At 31.2% G+C, this 18,536-nt stretch overlaps 1 protein-coding gene across 1 annotated transcript; it reads left to right on the top strand.

The window, feature by feature from the left end:
• The first annotated feature begins 11,247 nt into the window (after nucleotides 1-11,247).
• LOC115976290 (serine carboxypeptidase-like 25) lies at nucleotides 11,248-17,171 on the top strand. Its single transcript, XM_031097487.1, has 8 exons — nucleotides 11,248-11,660; nucleotides 13,784-13,987; nucleotides 14,876-15,051; nucleotides 15,285-15,566; nucleotides 15,759-15,889; nucleotides 16,004-16,099; nucleotides 16,222-16,327; nucleotides 16,825-17,171. Exons 1-8 carry the CDS (start codon nucleotides 11,396-11,398, stop codon nucleotides 16,966-16,968), a joined length of 1,404 nt encoding a protein of 467 aa, XP_030953347.1. The 5' UTR covers nucleotides 11,248-11,395; the 3' UTR covers nucleotides 16,969-17,171.
• Nucleotides 17,172-18,536: the final 1,365 nt, after the last annotated feature.

Raw genomic sequence — 18,536 nt, forward strand, 5'->3', positions numbered from 1 at the left:
AGTGATAGGAGGTGGTTATGTGTAGGCAGGTGACCACTTTATTATAAAATAAAATTCATTTTTAATGAAAATTTATTTAAAGCATTTTTGTTTTTGTTCTTTCTCTTTCTCTCTCTCGAGTCATTTTTTTCTTTTTCTTTTTCTTTTTTTAAATTTTGTATGCCAAGAAATTTGAGAAAATAAATAGTTTGGATATGGTGTTTAGTTCTTTTTTTTTTTTTTTTTTTTTGGCTTTTATCTTAGGAATTTCTTTTTGGTTTTGTAGGTATTTTAGGTTTTGTGTTTAGCAAATTGTGTTTGGCAACTAAGAAAGCTTTAGACTTCTTTTGTGAGTTTTTGTGCAGGGCTTTAGAACATAAAAGAAAATTAACGTTTAAATTAGTATGAATTTCCTTATATATGTTTCTTATGTCTTTTTGGTTTTCTACGGATGAAAAAGTTTAGGCTAAGTTCAGTGGTCTATTTTTTTAATTTATCGGTTTAGTAAAATGGAATTGTTATCAAATTTTAAAAATTATTTTATTAAATTTAATAATTAAAAAGGTGGTCGTCGCTCAAAACTAACGAAAGTGAATATAGATGGATCAATTTTATCATTTCTTAGATTTAGATGCCAATAGCACTAAATTAAGCGTAATGATTGTTTTGAAAATTTGCCCTAAATAATAAATATAGCTATTGGGTGACTTTTTGTGTGTGTGTGTGCAACCGCGGAACCATGTATAGGCGCGCTATATAATTGTGGGATCCCTTTTGTGTGAGTTTTTTTTTTTTTGGATTGGAAGTTTGGAACTTTTGTTTTTCTCTATAGACTGTGAACTATATATAGGGGCAAAGTCACCGTTATTTACCTTTTTTATGGTATTATTTTGATATATAATATCCTAATCACACAAAAACTGATTGGTATCTTGATTTGATGATGAAGAGCTATCATCAGGAGCGGACGCCATAGGTTAAAACTCTTTCAAAAAAAAAATATCCTAATATATTTTAGAGAAATATTACAGTCATAACATTTCCAAAACACTTTCGTAACAAATTATAAACGACAGGTTATTATAAGCGGTTACTAATTCGTAGAAAAGTAATTTCAATAATAGATTTAAATTAAAAATCTGTAACAACTTACCACCTAAAATTTGTTGTAAAAGTGTTGTGAAAATGTTATGGGCATAACATTTCTTAAGCTCAAGGTGGAGATTTGACTAAAATTTGAGTTTGGAAGAAAAATCTTCAACATGAGAAAGGTCTTTAATGCCTATCAAATGAATTTAAAACCACCAAAAAATGCCTAAAAAAAAAACGAAGAAGACCACAATGGAGGAGGAAGAAGTTCGTGAAGCGAGTTATGCATGTGAAAGAGTTCATCTTGTTGGGACCGTGCAAAATTAATTTTAATAATGAGTGTTTTTTGTGTTGCTTGGGTAAAGAAAACATGAAGAAGATGCTTAAATACAAAGACTAGCTCAGTACAATGGCAATAGGGCTCCAGCAGTAGCACGGGAGCATAAGTAGAAGCGTCTCCAACACACACTACAACAAACAAGATCTATAGTGACGTTTTTTATTTATTTTTTATATCACGGAATTTCCTTATTTCATTGTCTAAGACATATGGTGACGAAACACCATCCGTCACGTAATCTCAGTCACCGAATTTCCTAGTGATGAAAATATTCGTTACTAAAATGTTTAATTTTTTTTTAATAGAAAAAATGATAGATGATGAAATGTTTTCATGACCTAATATTTTCGTCACTAAACATTATATTCAGAAATGAAATAAATTCATCACCAATGATTTTTAATTTGTAATTTTTTTATTTGACCATATTAGATGACCAAATATTTCATGGAGGAAAAACATTCAAAATTGAAAAAGCAAATTGAATAAAAATTGTAGCTCTGAGAGAGAACAACAAAGAGTGAACATCGAAAGCGTAGATCCAAATTGAATGTTAACTTTCAGAATTAAAAAAGAAAAAGCATGTACAATATTTCTAACGAGATCGCACACAAACACAACTAGCTCCAAATTATAGATGAATATTCAAAATTGAAAAAAAGAAAAACATCAACCACAGCTTTCGTTATGAAACAGAAACTGATGCTATGAAATTAATTAGGAACTCTAGAACTACACAAGAAAGAAAGAAAATAGAATTAAGGAAGGGAGAAGATACCTGAGAGAGAGCTCTAAACAAAGAGTAACAATGAGAGAGAGAGAGATAGGGTATTTGGGTTTTTTTACAAAAAAAATTAGGTACTAGAAAAAAATTTATGTGCCCACAAATTGGCACTGTGCACTGGTATTTGTACCAAATAGGTGATGAAAAATTATTTCGTCACCAACAATGCCTAAATCTTAATATTGGATGACGAGATTAGAATTTTGTCACCTTTGGTAAGTATTTGGTGACGTGAATATTTCATCACCATAGACACTCCTAGATCTAGCGTCTTTTTTCCCAAGACCTACAATGACAAACAAAATATTTCGTCACCAATTTGAATATCTTTAAAGACGAAATATTTATTTTGTCACAATCTTTAAAAATTTTATAGTACTATTTGTTAATGAATGTTTCATTTTTTCACTGAATATTATTATTTAGAGACAAAATTATTTTTCTTCACTAGATTTCATCACCATAGTCCACGTTTGTTGTAGTGACACTTACTATGTTGAATGAGTCTTATAAAAGTTAACTATAAGTGCTGCATGTGAGGGCTTTAAACACATGTGAGACACCTAGAGGACGCACGTCTTCAGTAGGAATTAATAAGTGCAGTCACAAGGAAGTGGATGATCGAGACTAAGACAATACTTGATTGTTTGTGTGATGCTGAAACAAAAATTTTGATAGGACTTTGATGTAGGATTGAAGAGTCTAAATATTGATGGGATTTCCATGGATTTAGACCTTCAATGTGGACTTTGATGATAATAGTGAAAGCCGTGACAAAGTTGATGAGAAATAGAGATGGTAACTTTGATAACATGCTAAAATAGAAAGAATAAAAATAAAATGATGTAGAGAGAGAAAGCAGATGCAAGGGAAATAATGTAGATTGACTTGATAAGTACTTAATGGTTTTATTTTTTCTATTTTGAGTTGTATATAATATATATTTTTTTTAAATTGATAACAATGAATCTAATATTGGGTACATATAAGATAAAAAAAAATACCATAGGTTTATATAGTATAATGAGAAATGTTAACTGATGCCCTAAGGAAGTATTTTTAGAAACATTTTATGGGAAAATGATAAAACGATTAATTTTTTTGACAATTTTTTATATTTCTCATGAAAGTAGTGTCAAATCTTTTCTAATATGGTTTTATATTTCTTATGAAAATAATGTCAATTTTTTTCTAATATAACTTATTAATAATTACCTTAAGGGCATCTGTTAACATGACCCTAGTATAATAACCCTATAATCATGGGAAACTGTGATATTAGAAAACAACAGAAGTCTATGGTTTTTTTTTTTTTAAATCATGATTTATGTTATTTATAAAGAAAAATTTTGTATATAATATTTAAAATATCCTAACATAAAAAAAATAAAAAATAAAAAAATCTATTAGAAGTGTAAAGTTGTGGTATAAAGAAAAATTTTGTATATAATATTTAAAATATCCTAACATAAAATAAATAAATAAATAAATCTATTAGAAGTGTAAAGTTGTGGTTTTCAATTCTTATATGTTGGCATTAATTCTATGTCAAATTTGATTGTAATTCATTCAACCATTTACTTATGTTTTTTGGGATTAAATGTAATGGGTATAGTGTTCAATTTGGTGAAGAACTATGAAGAACAAGGAATTTTGTGACTGGATCGCGACTGCTGCACCCCACAAAAAGCCATGTGAGGAGCACATGTTGGAAGTTCAAACAACTCAAGTGTCAGAGGCATCTCGCAACTTGGCCGACTCACGACTTACTCGTGAAAGGCCATTGACAACTATTTTATTGTGTTTCCTTTCTTTCTTTACCCACACTATAAAAGCCCATATTGCCTACAAAATTGGAAAAAAAGTTTTAGAGAGAAAACCCTAGAAACACATTAGAGAATAAGAAATTGCAAACCAATAATCATCTGTACATTTCTCTTAGTTTTCTTTACTTTCATCTCTCTTAATTTCCTTATCCTATGAGAGAAACTTAGCCCTGACACAATTCACACCCATTCAGAATGTAGAGAGTTGATTTGGAGCATTTAGGAAGCACTAGATTCATGCCAATCTTTGGTAGGAGCAATTGGTGATGATTGCGAGATCTAGGAAGCTAGCAAAGACAAGACTCAGTGAAGCCCGTTGGTAACTGGAGTTTGAGGGAACAATGGGTAAATTAGGCTTGGAGGGTCTATTTATATTCATATACTCCAACTGATTTGCTAGTGGTTCATTTTAGCTTGTCAGGCCACGTGGAGAGGTTTTTCCACCGGATTTTTCGGTTTTCCTCTTCTATAACACATCCCATTATTATCTTGTGTTTGCTCATCTCTTCCCGTACTACTTTTAATTAATTTTCAATTATATTTATCCATGCACTCAGGGCCAGCTCAAGCATTTCCAAGGCCTAAGGCGAAATTTTCAAATGGGGCCTTTATGTTATCACTTAAATAATATTTAACTAGCATTTTATATAATAATTTTTTTAAAATCCTTTTTTTTTTTTACTCTTTAATATGATTTTTTTTTTGAGAAAATGCTAAAGTTATAACAAATTTTACTACAAATTGGTGTTGTAATGAATGTGATCAATGACATGAGGCTTAAAAAAATACTAGAAATATTATAAAATTTACAACATGAGAATTACAAAGATATATCACCAATCACAAATATTTATTCAAAAATGTATTCAATAGTTTGTTGAAATCTACCTATTATATTTATTGTCACATCAAATTTTGTTATGGAGACCACCACGCACCTTTGGTGCAGTGATCATTCCACAAGTATAAGTTTTTGTGGAGTGTGGGGGGCAATAGCCGATATTTAAGTCTCTAGAAGAGAGTTTCGCACACATATACACTTAAATTAAGCTAGAGTATATTTTTATCTTGTATAAAAATAATTAAATAAATAAAATTTATGTAGTAAAATTTATTGTATTTTTAACATTTTCCTATTTGAATTACTTGTGATTAGTAACACATCTATTTATAAGACCTATTTATTTAAATTTGTCTTATCTCTATCTCTAACATTACTTAATTCTTTGAGCCTTCTTAATAGTGAAAAAAAATGTAAACTAAAATGTTTTAATATCTCCCAAAAATATTTATATATAAAAAAAAAATAAATAAATAAAAATTTTGCCCCCAAATTTGGGGCCTTCTCTATTAAGGAGGCCCTAGGCAGTGGCCTAATTGGCCTGAGCCTAGGGCCGACCCTGCATGCACTAGTTAGTAATTTCGGTTGATTATGCATTTATTACTCTTATTTTGCATTGTTTAGAGTAAATTGAAAGCAATCTAATCGTAATTTAAAATTTGGGGGTTTAAACCCATCCTAGTATTTATACTAGTGAGCTTTCAACCCAAAAAAAAAAAAAGAAAACAAACAAACAAACCAAAACTCAAATAAATATTAACGAAAATCAGAAAAACATAATGGCTTTTGTTACTGGGAAAACCCTAACCATTTTCGTTGAAAAAACAAGAAATGAAGACTTCTGTAATTCTATCGGATCATTAATTCTTTATATATATATATATATATATATATATGGCTGCGTCCTGTGTATAGCATAGCCTTCCAAGCAATTCCTTCAAACGAGATTGAGCTGCAAAAAGCATGAGAATAAAATAAGCAAATTAAGCAGAAGATTTAAATTTGCATGGTCCCCGAATTTGATTTCAAAGCCATATATGGTCAACGTTGCTTGGATGCATCGATTGGACAGTGACGTGAGGGCCTAACAATGGCACGTATGCTTAGCAGAATAACTACTATACACGGCTATATGATCTCTAAGAAACTGTGGATCTGAGTCTGATAGATACTTTCAGGTCCTCACACCGAAACTTTTTGAATGAGTAAACGTAAGAAGAAAGAGATCAGTAGGCATTATTACAAGCAAAGCGCGCGAGAAGCTTCCTTGAATCATTTGAGTCAAAAGAGACCACCACTACTTTAAATGTAAAAAGCTAATCACTACCACCAGGCTTTCTTAATTCAAGTCTTTACATCATTACATTCCATTTCCAACGTTACTATTTTTTTTTTTTTTTAATTTCTTGGTGTACAAACTTTTCGAATATTTGACTATTTTCCAAACATGTGTAAATTACAGAAATAATAAAGTTATTTAAAACACAGCTTATGTCTAGTGTATTAATGCACTGAACATGTTCAAATAATGAGACGAATTTACACCTTAACTTGTCTAGTCTATTAATGTATTGAATACATTTCTAACCTAATTCTTTATAAGTGGCTACAAGATGCACTCAACATCTTATCACGACTTAAGAATCACTGGACCAAGTTGTCAAAAAAAAAAAAAAGAATCACTGGACCAACTCTATCTGTTATTACCTTGGAATTCATAACCATAATAAAGGTTAAGTTTCATGGAGATTTTTTATTTTTTCGGTCTTAGACAAGTATGTTTTTATGTGAGGTGCCCTAAATGAAAAAATGGGGGTTTTTTTTTTTTTTTTTAATATTATTATTATTTTAGTTAAAAAGAGATAATATATTAAAAAGAGTATAAAGATACGGTCTTACACATGAGCATTTCAAGGTACATACATGCAGGTTTCTAAAGAGAGAAGCTAGCATTGACTATTTGAAAGTGACTCAAACACTTTTTTTTCTCTGTATTTTATTGTTCTTCTCACTCCATCTTCATTAACTGCCAGTGGTACAGTGTTATAGGCCTTAATCCAAGGCCCCTCATCCATTGTTGAACTTCGAACCAACCACACTTTTTGGCTATGCTGCAGTTTCAACCACTCTCTGCTTTGCTTTTCTATGCTTTACCATAATGTCATAAATACCATAATTACTTTCTCGTCTTCTTCTCCACCTAGTCTACCACTATATCCATGTATTCATTATATCTTTGTTTTTATCCACCATATCTAGCTTATACAAACTTTTATAATAATTGCAATGTACATCTTAGCAGATCTTCACATTTCTCTTCTGTTCTGGCCTGAACTAGATTCATTGCTTTGCGTAACGCGTACCATATATGTCCCTCTTGACGCTACCTAAAAAATAAAGGGTATTTCCCTTTTGATACATACGACATCTTTTGTCATATAATATTTTGTCTATTAAAAACTGTGACTTTCTATACACAATATCTTTATATTTTTACCAGTGTTTTTTTATCTTTGACCTTTTTCTTTCATATCAAAGTATCAGGTACGAATAATACCATTTCAATGAAAATTTTGCCATGCTACTTTTCTTTTCTTTTTCTTGTTTTTCTTTTTCTTTTTTTTGTTAATGTTTTTAAGAAGTAAGAACCAATGTCCCACTTGTGATGTCAAAAACTAATTCATACTATCCAATTTTTTTTTTTTTGAATTGATATTATCTAAATATAAAAGAAAGGAACAAGAACAAAAACAAAACAAATAGGTTAATTTCCATTTTGGGCATTGTGTTAAATTACACTAATGCTTCATTCTTTTCTAGCATTTTTATTTATTTATAATTTGTTACGAAAAGTGAGGGAATGGAGATTTGAAAATTGACTTTCCAAAAAAGAGATCAATAATTATCACAGAATTAAAAAATTCTTGACTTCTTTTTATTTATCTTTTCTATAGCATTAGGAAATGCATATGTATGCCAACTAATCTTGGAAACAAAGTTAGAAATACTAATATATAATACAATTTTCTAAAGGCCAAAATAGTCAAATAGCATTGTTTTTAAAAATATTTTGTAATCTATCACTGTTTCTGAAATATGTAGAGATCTATCACTAAATGGGAACTTGAGTTTTCCATAGTACTCGAGTTCTATAAAAAATAACACGACAAATTTGAAGGCTATTTTTTCAAAGAACTCGAGTTACATGGCAAATTCGAGTTTCAAAAAAGTAATAAATTGCTAAATATTTCACAAAAAGTGATAAATCCATACATATTTTCTCAACCAGTAGTATATGGCCATTTTCTAATGCCATTTTCAAGTTTGCCAAAAAGGTTACTGCATATGAGTGCAATCAAAAGGGTTAGAGAGTTATTATGGTTATGTCAAATAAGATATAGCAGATTCATGGGCTGTTGGCTGATCCCCTTATCTTTTTGACTAAATAAAAAATGTAAGACCTATGTAGGAAGTTTGGTGAAACATATATAGATGAATTGAAAGATGTAAAGAATAATTAGTAAAATAAATAAAGGTGTAAAGAATAAAATAGAGGGGGTTGGAGCATGAGATTCACAATTTTTGTTAGGGCAATACCAGTCCAAGAGAGCCATCATCACCATGACCACACTGACCATGTTATTTTTGGAAATCATTGAAACCTCCCCTCCTCGCGTGCACGTAAAGAGAACTAGGAAAAGCCCCATTATCTAATAAAAATATTTTTGCTGATGTTAAGCATATTTCCAAACATTTTTGGGGGAAAAAAACAATAACATATTGTACAAGTACTTGTTTGTTACTAGTTGAATACGGTAATGACTTATCTACCAGCAAAAACCCTTCTAATAACAAAATGGCAAGCACTGCACCGGTGCTTGTTAAGATTGTACTAAGGTGGATCCCATTTAATAAAAAAATAGATAAACAAAAGAAAAGGATATAAAAATGGTCTTGCAAGTTAGTTTAATATTTTTTTTCTCTTTATAAAGTTGGCCCCACACTGAAAAAAATGACATAAAGCTGTAAAAAAGGACAAAAATAACTGTACAAAAAAAGTCAAAAAGTTGTTGTTAATGGGCACCTTACGGTGTCCGTTAACACAACCCTAAAAAATATATAATGTGCATCAATTTTGGGCATCATATTCATATACATGGTTTTTTATTATTGTTTTTTAAGATACAATTCAATTTCAACTTATGATGATGTTTGTTCTATGATGATTATTCTTTATCATTAGATCAAAACATCAATCGATTTTTAACGTAACCAAGGTTCAAACCCCAAATCAAATAAAAGATTTTATCAGTTAAGTTAATTGAAATCCACATATATCTTAGAACATTCGAATCATCTCGTGCAAAAAATTCATGTCTATTTTAACATAAAAACCTTTTTTCTTTTTTCTTTTTCCGTATACAACCAATTTTTGAAAACACTTATATCAGATTATATATTTTACACTATATTTCATCAAATATATATATATATATATTTAGCAATTTTTTATTACCCTCTCAAATCATCTCTCACTCTCCCTCTCTCTTTGTTTATATTAGTAAAGAAGTATTAATAAAAAATAGATTTGCATGTGAATAGTAACCATGTATATTTACATGGTTACTAAATCTTGCATCTTATTTTACACAAATTAATACAGACTGAAGTGAATGATTTTTAGAGTTGGATGTGCAAAATTTACCCCTTATACTATTATGCATGGACTTAAGTAAGTGCTCTTAGAATTAATAAAGGAAAAGCTAGTTTGTAATACGTAATAGTAAATAAGGATAAAATTGGAGAAAAATGAAAGATATTTGTTACACAAACAAAAAATTTTGGGCGCAGGTTTCTCTAAAAATCGTCATGTTTTATAGGACAATAATTGGAAGCCGCAAAATGAAAAAAAAAAAAAGAATATTAAATAAAAATCCTACAAGTAGCAAACGTGATATCGTGGTCAATATAAACTTTTTGTTTTGTTTTAAAGTGTAATGAAAACAACACTTGTTAAAACCTTATCCAAGCAGAACAGAGAAAGGAGCAAATTAAGAAAATATAAGAAAACCAAAACCTGAGAAATATAATAAAGCCAATAATCGAGGGAAAAGGTAGTCAAAGTCTAGTGTATGAATACAAGAGGAATTAATGCGTGATTAAAGGGTCCGATTCAAGGGCATGGGTTGGGAGAACAATGTGACTCCATTTACCTATTATTACCACATTACCCCCTTCAAAAATATCATAAATTTTATTTTTTTTAAGAATCAAATATCATAGAATAGAATTTATGTCACATGATATGAGCACTCCCCTATTTATAGTAAATAAATACACTCAATACTGACCTAATATCCTTAGGGAAGTAGACCCCTCCCGAAAAAAAAATGGACAATAATTATTAGCTGAAAGGGTGTATGCGGCTAAAGGTTTCTTTTTTTCATTACATGGGTTGTCTCTTGACTTTAAATGTGCCTCAACTAAGTTGAAGATGAGTATTCTTTTTTATTTACTAACTTTGGGACTTAACTTTTTGTGATCTTTCACCCACTTTTTGTACTCTCTGATTTCTAAATAATAATATATATAAAAAAAAAAAACACTTATTGTACTCTCAATTAATTGATTAACAAAAATAACGATCTTTATTTTCCCCCTTTTACCCATGAGCTGATTAGCCTTTACATGATTAAGTAATGAAAATGACGTTAGTTAAGTTTTGAAGGATGGCAATAAAATCAATTGATTAAGTATCTTGTCATTATTGAGTGGAATTGTAAGGTGCCTTTGTGTTAGAATCCATTTTTCTCTCTCTTGTGTGTGTGTGTTTGTTTCTCAAAAAAAAAAAAAAAAAGTATCTTGTCATTAAGAAATTTGGATTCAAATCCCAAATAGGTATAAAAAGAAATCAGTTAATATACTAGCTACCTTGATAGCAAAGAGTAATTATTGTATAACTAATATTATAAATTATAAATTTTATCATATCTCTATAGGAAAAAGTATTAATTTCACATATTTTATTCACTCTTCGATTAATTAATTAATTAACAAAAAATATATTAAATTACAAATTGCACCTTTTAACTATGTTTAAAATTTAATTTAGTCATTTGATTTCACTTTCGTTCAATTCAGTCCTCTAATTTTTAATTTTGTACTACTTAGTCTTTTCGTCAATCTCTATTAGAATTGTACCGTTAATTCTCAATGTTGTTCAATACAAAATTACATTATTTTGAGGTGCATGGTCCTTAATAGCTCAATTTTGACAAAAACTAATGGAATGATAGAATTGAATTAAATTAATTAAAAATTAAAGTACTGAATTGAATTTTAAACAAAAGTAGAAGGTCTTATTGGTAATTTAACCAAAAAATTATGGCTCTCTCTCTCTCTCTCTCCTATTTAATCCATTCTGAATAACACACAGTCACACACACTCCCTACTTCCATCACACACACACAACTAGGAAGAAAGTCTTTCTTTCTTTCTTTCTTTGCTTTTTTTTTTCTTCTTCTTTGTTAAAGCCATGGTCATGACGAAAAGGCAGATCTTTGTAGTTTTCATGGTCTTAGTTTTGCTTGTTGCACTGGTTTGTGCAAGTCATGTTACTATAAACGAAGAAGAAGAAGCTGACAGGATATTGCAACTTCCTGGGCAGCCTAAGGTCTCTTTCCAGCAGTACTCAGGCTATGTCACTGTAAATCATGTTGCCGGTAGAGCCCTCTTTTACTGGCTCACTGAGGCTGACCATAACCCCTTGTCAAAACCCTTGGTAATTTGGCTTAATGGAGGTTAGACTCTCTCTCTCTCTTAGCAAGTACATAAATATGTGTGTAAGTTCGAGTGTTTTATCATTTTTAACTGTTTATGTAAAATGCATGCAAGTATAAACCAAGAGTCTGGTTTTGTTATTAGTTATGATAAAAAAATTTATGTCACTTGTACTATACTCTTGAGATGGTTTAGAGAAGAAATCAGAAGCTGTTTAGTGTCACTGTTATATTGCCTTTAGTGATATGATTCTCCATTGCTCCTTCTTTGTTAGTCTATGCTCAAATGTGTCTCACATAATATATATATGTGCTAGAAAACACTTATTTCTCACGTTGCCGACATAATAATAAGCTATGCAGAAAAATTCTTTTAGTTGGGCTTCATTATGTTTCTATAAAAAATTTTATAAAAAAAAATAAAAAAATAAAAAATTGCTTGGAAATACTATTGTTTACATTTGGAGGGTTACCTTTTTTCCTTTTTTTTAAAAAAAAAAAAATATATATATATATATATATTATCTTTTGGTGGACAAGAAACCCCTTGAGTTGTAGGACAAGAGACCCTTTTTGTATTATGTGTAGTGAAGGATAGTTTTAATTTGCTATAGGTATCTTTGATTTTTAGAGTAAAATTCGAAAGGACAAGTACCGAAAAAGAAAGAGAGCCCACATCAATGGCCTACCAATGGCTAGGAATGGTGACCTAACTACTGCCATTCAAACCCATACACGGCCTATCTTCCAAGTTTCCAATACATAATTAAGCCAAAGAAACCCATCACACTAAAATCCAAACAAAAACGTAATGTCTCTCTCTCATCAGTAATTATCTTATGCATCTTTTATATATATATATATATATATATATATACATGCATCATATTCTTTATATAATGTGTATAGTGTCTATAGACTATAGACCCCACAGTAAAGAGATGAATATATTTAGATGCATATAAGATAACCATCTCTCTCGTAACTGGCATGGAAGTGAACAGAACCATTCAATGCTTGAAAACAACCAAAAACTGACCTCATTAATTGTCACAAACGCTGCGCAGTTCTGTATTGGTGCACCATCAATAATGCACAGCTAAAATTAGCAGAACTTGAAGTCTTCTATAGCTACAGCCCCCACTAAACCAAAGTAGCCAAACCCAAGATGATTACATTAACGAAGTAGAAATTAAAAATAATAGGAAAAAGTTAACGGATACTTTAAGGGTAGTTGTTTAAAAACTATTTATTGACACGTAATATTTGCGTGATGGTCACTTCAAAAATATAAATGTTTGTGAGATGTGGGGTAAAGGTCGGAGTTCAAACATCTAAGAATGAGATTCACATATGTATTTAGATTAGGTTAGAGTAGATTTGTTATCTTATATAAAATAAAATAAAAAATAAAAACTATTTATTGAAGTTTTTTATGGGAAAGGAAAAAAGTAATTTATTTACAGTTTTTTATATATTTTTTTTTATAATGAAAGTGGTATTAAAACTTTATTAAAATGATCTATTAATAAATACTCTAAGTACACCCGTTAACAGGACTCCAAATACTTAACTCAGTTTAAATATGTAGCCTTTTTTTTTTTCTTTTTTTTCTGTTCAAAGATATCTATTCAATTTTAGCTCCACTAGTTCAACTTACAATGAAAAAATATCCAAATTAACAAGTTGTTGTTTTCATATCACTGTCTAATGGGTCTCAAAGAGAATCTCGCATATTTGTTTTTTTTTTATCTCGAGAAACTTGCATATTAGACCATATAATGATATACCTGATGAATTTATCATTTATATGATCATGACTTCATCTATTTTCTCCATTAATTCTCTATCCCAGAAAAATAAATAAATAAATGGGACCATCATTCAAATTCATATCCTCATGATTTTCTCTTATAAAAAATTCTAAAATTACTACCAACGTAACTATTAAAGATTTACAAATTAAGGTGGCAATAATGAATGTGATTGGTGTTGCTTTAACAATTAGTAAATAAATACTTGATCTAAATTACATTTATGTAATTTGTATGTTGACAAATTAATTTATAAAACTTATGTAATAAAATTTGTCATATTTTGTAGCTAACATTATTTTTCTCTATTGATGCTTGTTTTGTGATTAGGCCCTGGTTGCTCCTCTGTGGCATATGGCGCATCAGAAGAAATAGGCCCATTTAGAATAAACAATACAGCCTCAGGATTGTACTATAACAAGTTCTCATGGAACACTGTGGCCAACCTCTTGTTCCTGGAAACGCCAGCAGGAGTTGGCTTCTCTTATAGCAACCAGTCATCCGATCTTTTCAACTCCGGCGATCGACGCACTGGTGGGACCCCACAACCTCTCATTTTGAATCATTAATTATTAGCACTTTGTTGTTTTTGAAAGAATGGATGCTCATGATTGATTGGTAGGCCATATTTAAGAGACTAGAAGCACTCAATTATAAGCTCGTAGTCTTGGACGATTGGCTAAAAATAAACCATTGACTAACTCTAGTAATTTAATTATAGTTTCAAGATTAAGATCACCCAGTTAAAAAAGGATGAGACTTGATGTAAAGCATGCATAATTGCCATCTTGATTGATTCGATGGATCTTTGGTCCACGCTTATGACATGTGTTCCACCTATTTGTACAATCAAATAGTCCCTATAGGCTACAGATTTGGTGTGGACGTTCTTGAGTTTTTTTTTTTTTTTTTTAAGTCTATGAAAAGATTATGGAGATTATAAGATGTCTCTTCTTTGAAAATTGTTACAATGACAGGAGAAAGAAAGGTATTTGAGTCCTAGTTGTTCTTAAGAATATGAATCAACCTCATAAATTATAATTGTCTGTTTAGATTGAGGGAGAGGGAGGGAGAGTAGAGAGTAGAGTAGAGATGGCCGGAAATAGCTTTTTCCGGCCATCTCTACTCTACTCCCTACTCTCTCTCTCTTTCCCCTCAATCCATGACCGAAGACTTGTTCCGTCATAGATGAATATATACACTTGAATCCTTGGAAGTATTTTCCCATGGAACAGATCAAAATTTTGGAATAATCTGAGATAGATCAGTCACAATTTGAGATGGAAAATTTGCTTTCATGCATAATAAAACGGTTCTAATTTGATAGTTTCTGATTAGCATTTTTTTTTTAGTTCAAAGTTTGAAGTATTATTCAATATATAGTGCACATGTAATTAATCTAATGAGGGGGTTATTATTTAGCCAAGGATTCTCTGGAATTCCTATTACGATGGTTGGATCGTTTCCCCCGTTACAACCAAAGAGAAGTCTATATCACAGGCGAGAGCTACGCAGGACACTACGTTCCTCAGCTGGCCAAAGAAATTATGATGTATAATAAACATTCCAAGCATCCCATAAATCTCAAAGGAATAATGGTATACTCTTCAATCTCTCGTGTCTATTTCTATTTCCATATTTGCATGACTTCAATTTGTAACCTTGTATCCTTAGCATAAGTACTAAAAGCTGACTTTGTTTTATGGATTTCTTAGGCCCAAACAAACAATTTAGTATCCAGAATACATAGATGTTTTATATATCTAATTGTTAATTTTAATGAAGCACAAAAATATATAATTATACTAGCTACTAATTAAATTAAATGCAGGTTGGCAATGCAGTCACAGACAACTACTATGATAACCTAGGGACAGTGACATACTGGTGGAGCCATGCCATGATCTCCGATAAAACATACAGGCAGCTCATCAACACATGTGATTTTACGCATCAAAAGGAATCGAATGAATGTGATTCGGTGTATAGTTATGCCATGGATCAAGAATTTGGTAACATTGATCAATATAACATCTATGCACCCCCTTGCAACAAATCTGATGGTAGCAAAGCCACCCGCCAGACTATGCGGTTGCCTCACAGACCCCATCAGGTATATCATACAAATTACAATAGTAATCAATGGTATTTATAATCTAATAATAATACAATAATGACAATGATAATAGTTTTATGTTTCTATTTCTCTTTGTTTCCTTTGTTTCTTCAAGGAAATTTGACAATACTTGTGTTAATAAATTTGTTATCATCCTATAAGAAGACTTTTTTTTAATGGATTTTCCAGACTTTCCGGCAAATGTCCGGGTATGATCCTTGTACGGAAAAATATGCTGAGATTTACTACAATAGACCAGATGTGCAGAAAGCACTCCATGCCAACATAACTAAAATTCCTTATAAGTGGACTGCTTGCAGGTGAGTCAACAACTCTACATTATCATGCTTAAACATTCTACAACCAAATTCAAAATAGGCCTCTGCTTTCCCTTTCTAGCTAGTTTTACATAAACTGTATTTCATTTGATGCAGCGAGGTTCTGAATCGAAATTGGAAGGACACAGATGTATCCATTCTTCCAATTTACAGGGAAATGATTGCTGGTGGTTTGAGAATTTGGGTTTTTAGGTTGGCCATGTTATATTTGATTAACTTGCTACCACAACAATTTGATCTCTCCCAATATAATATTTATACTTAGATATTCATTTTAGAAATATAACTGCTATTCTTTCTGGGGGCTAATGCAGTGGTGATGTCGACTCAGTAGTTCCAGTTACAGCCACTAGATATTCCCTTGCACAACTAAAATTGGAAACCAAAATTCCATGGTATCCTTGGTATGTTAAGAAGCAGGTAAGTCAATTAATCCTTTCCTATACTCAACTTTTGACTGACAAAATCATTATATTGTTATTGTTACTTCGGCATTAATGGTCTATAATACAAGCCTAAATGTCAAGAGTCTTGTAGTTCAGTGACATTGCTCTAACGTTCAAATCCCCCCTCCCATTGTTGTAACTATCGAATTATCAAAAATATATAAAACAAGTCTACCAAGCAAAATTAAGCCCTATTAAATATCCTTGGTCTTCTGTATGTAATTTGTGTTGGATTTGGATTAGATTGAAAATTTTTCTCTGCCTACTACATTATGATTTAGAATGCCCTCATTTTCTCACATCCTCACATCCAAATAGGTCCCAATCTCAATTAGTATTAGGCTCTAACCAATGATCTGCAACTTTAAGAGGGAATCCACAATTGTAACTCAAACCTTAACCATTTGACTAATTAATGAATATGTTATTGGTACTCATACTATACCAATCATGGTGCTGTCATCTGTGAAGGTTGGAGGCTGGACAGAGGTATATGAAGGGCTAACATTTGCTACAGTGAGAGGGGCAGGCCATGAAGTACCACTTTTCAAGCCCAGGGCAGCCCTTCTGCTATTCAAATCATTTATCAGAGGGGAGCCTCTTCCAAAGTCTTGAAAAAAGATGTCTTACTTTCTAATTTTTTAAGAATTGTTACTGTTCAACTTCTTTGAATTGTTGTTATTGTAGAAAAGGAAAATTAATTTTTAATTGTTAACAAACCAGAAAAGAGAGTCTGATTGTGTAATTTTTTTTTTTTTAAATGTAATGGAAGAATTCAGGCTATATTTGCATTTGTCTGAATCCCTTTGAGTAGGTAAGACTAATCACTAATCTAAAGAACAATTGTAGGCCATCAATGTCAACCTGATCCTGCTTGATATCACTTCATGAATGTGTCTCTGTTATATGCATGGTTTCAATTGAGGTGGGCTAACATAACATTAGAGCGCTTGCATTGGATTAGGAAATTTTTTTAATAGTCAAATTTCACTTTAAACATACCTTTTTTTTATTTTGTTAGGCCATGTCTGACTATTATTATTACTTTACTAGTATCAAACTCTTTTATTTTTTACTATTTTATATAAATATTATTTATCTACTCTATTTTATTCAAACAAAAATTGGGTGTCAAGATTTCATTCAACGGATCTGACACCCCAGTGCCCAATCAACCATCTCACCCCCAACTGCTAACTCTCCCCCACCCATACCCAAGCCCAAGATTGGCCACCCACCGAGATTGCCATCCAATGGCCAAGATTTGCCACCTTAATGCCTTTTACACCTAACTGTCGGCAATGGGCCAGTCCGGCCCATTTTTACTTAGAGCATGGGCCTAGGGGTTGTTGACCAGTCAACAGATCAAGTTGAAAGGGAAAATCCCAGCTCATGGCCCAGCACATGGGCAATGCCCATTTGGTCTTTACCAGGCCTTTAATGGGCTTATAAATTTTAATTGAAAAACTAATATATTATATGCCATAAAACGCAAATGATCAATATGAACTATAAAAGATACTTTTTAAAAATAAAAAAATAAAAACTATTGATTAATTTTTATTGATAAGAACAAATAAGTACATTGATGTGTGAGAGCCATTAATGCCTCCACTAACTCCACTTCTTGTATTGGTCTTTAGCGAGCTAGGCTATCAAGCTCAGCCGAATGGGTTTTTAACAGGCCTTTAATGGGCTTATAAATTTTAATTGAAAAACTATTATATTATATGCCTTAAAACGCAAATGATCAATTTGAACTATTAAAGATGCTTAAAAAAAAACTATCGAGTAACTTTTATTGATAGGAACAAATAAGTACATTGATGTATCCATGAATATATATATATTACAACTAATTACATTGATGGATTTGTTCATGTTGTGGACTGTCTAGTATTCACTAAGGCCTCTCTAACTTCAACCGCACTCAAATGCCTCCTGTAAAGTTGTAATTTACAATAATGTTTTTGTTGGTTTTAATTTCGTGCCAAATTTGATTGTAATTATGTTCAATCTTTTGTACCTTGTATTTCACGTGAGTTTTATTTGTAAGGGTTGTGTGTGAGAGAGAGAGTGAGTGAAGACTCAAGACAAATTAAAGATTGAAGTGTTTTCACTGGTAGCTCGCGAGTAAGCATCTTACGAAGTGATGCATATGCCCTACACATGACTGGAATGCG

The sequence above is a fragment of the Quercus lobata genome, chromosome 2, assembly GCF_001633185.2.
Source record: "Quercus lobata isolate SW786 chromosome 2, ValleyOak3.0 Primary Assembly, whole genome shotgun sequence".
In the NCBI taxonomy this organism is placed as follows: Eukaryota; Viridiplantae; Streptophyta; class Magnoliopsida; order Fagales; family Fagaceae; genus Quercus; species Quercus lobata.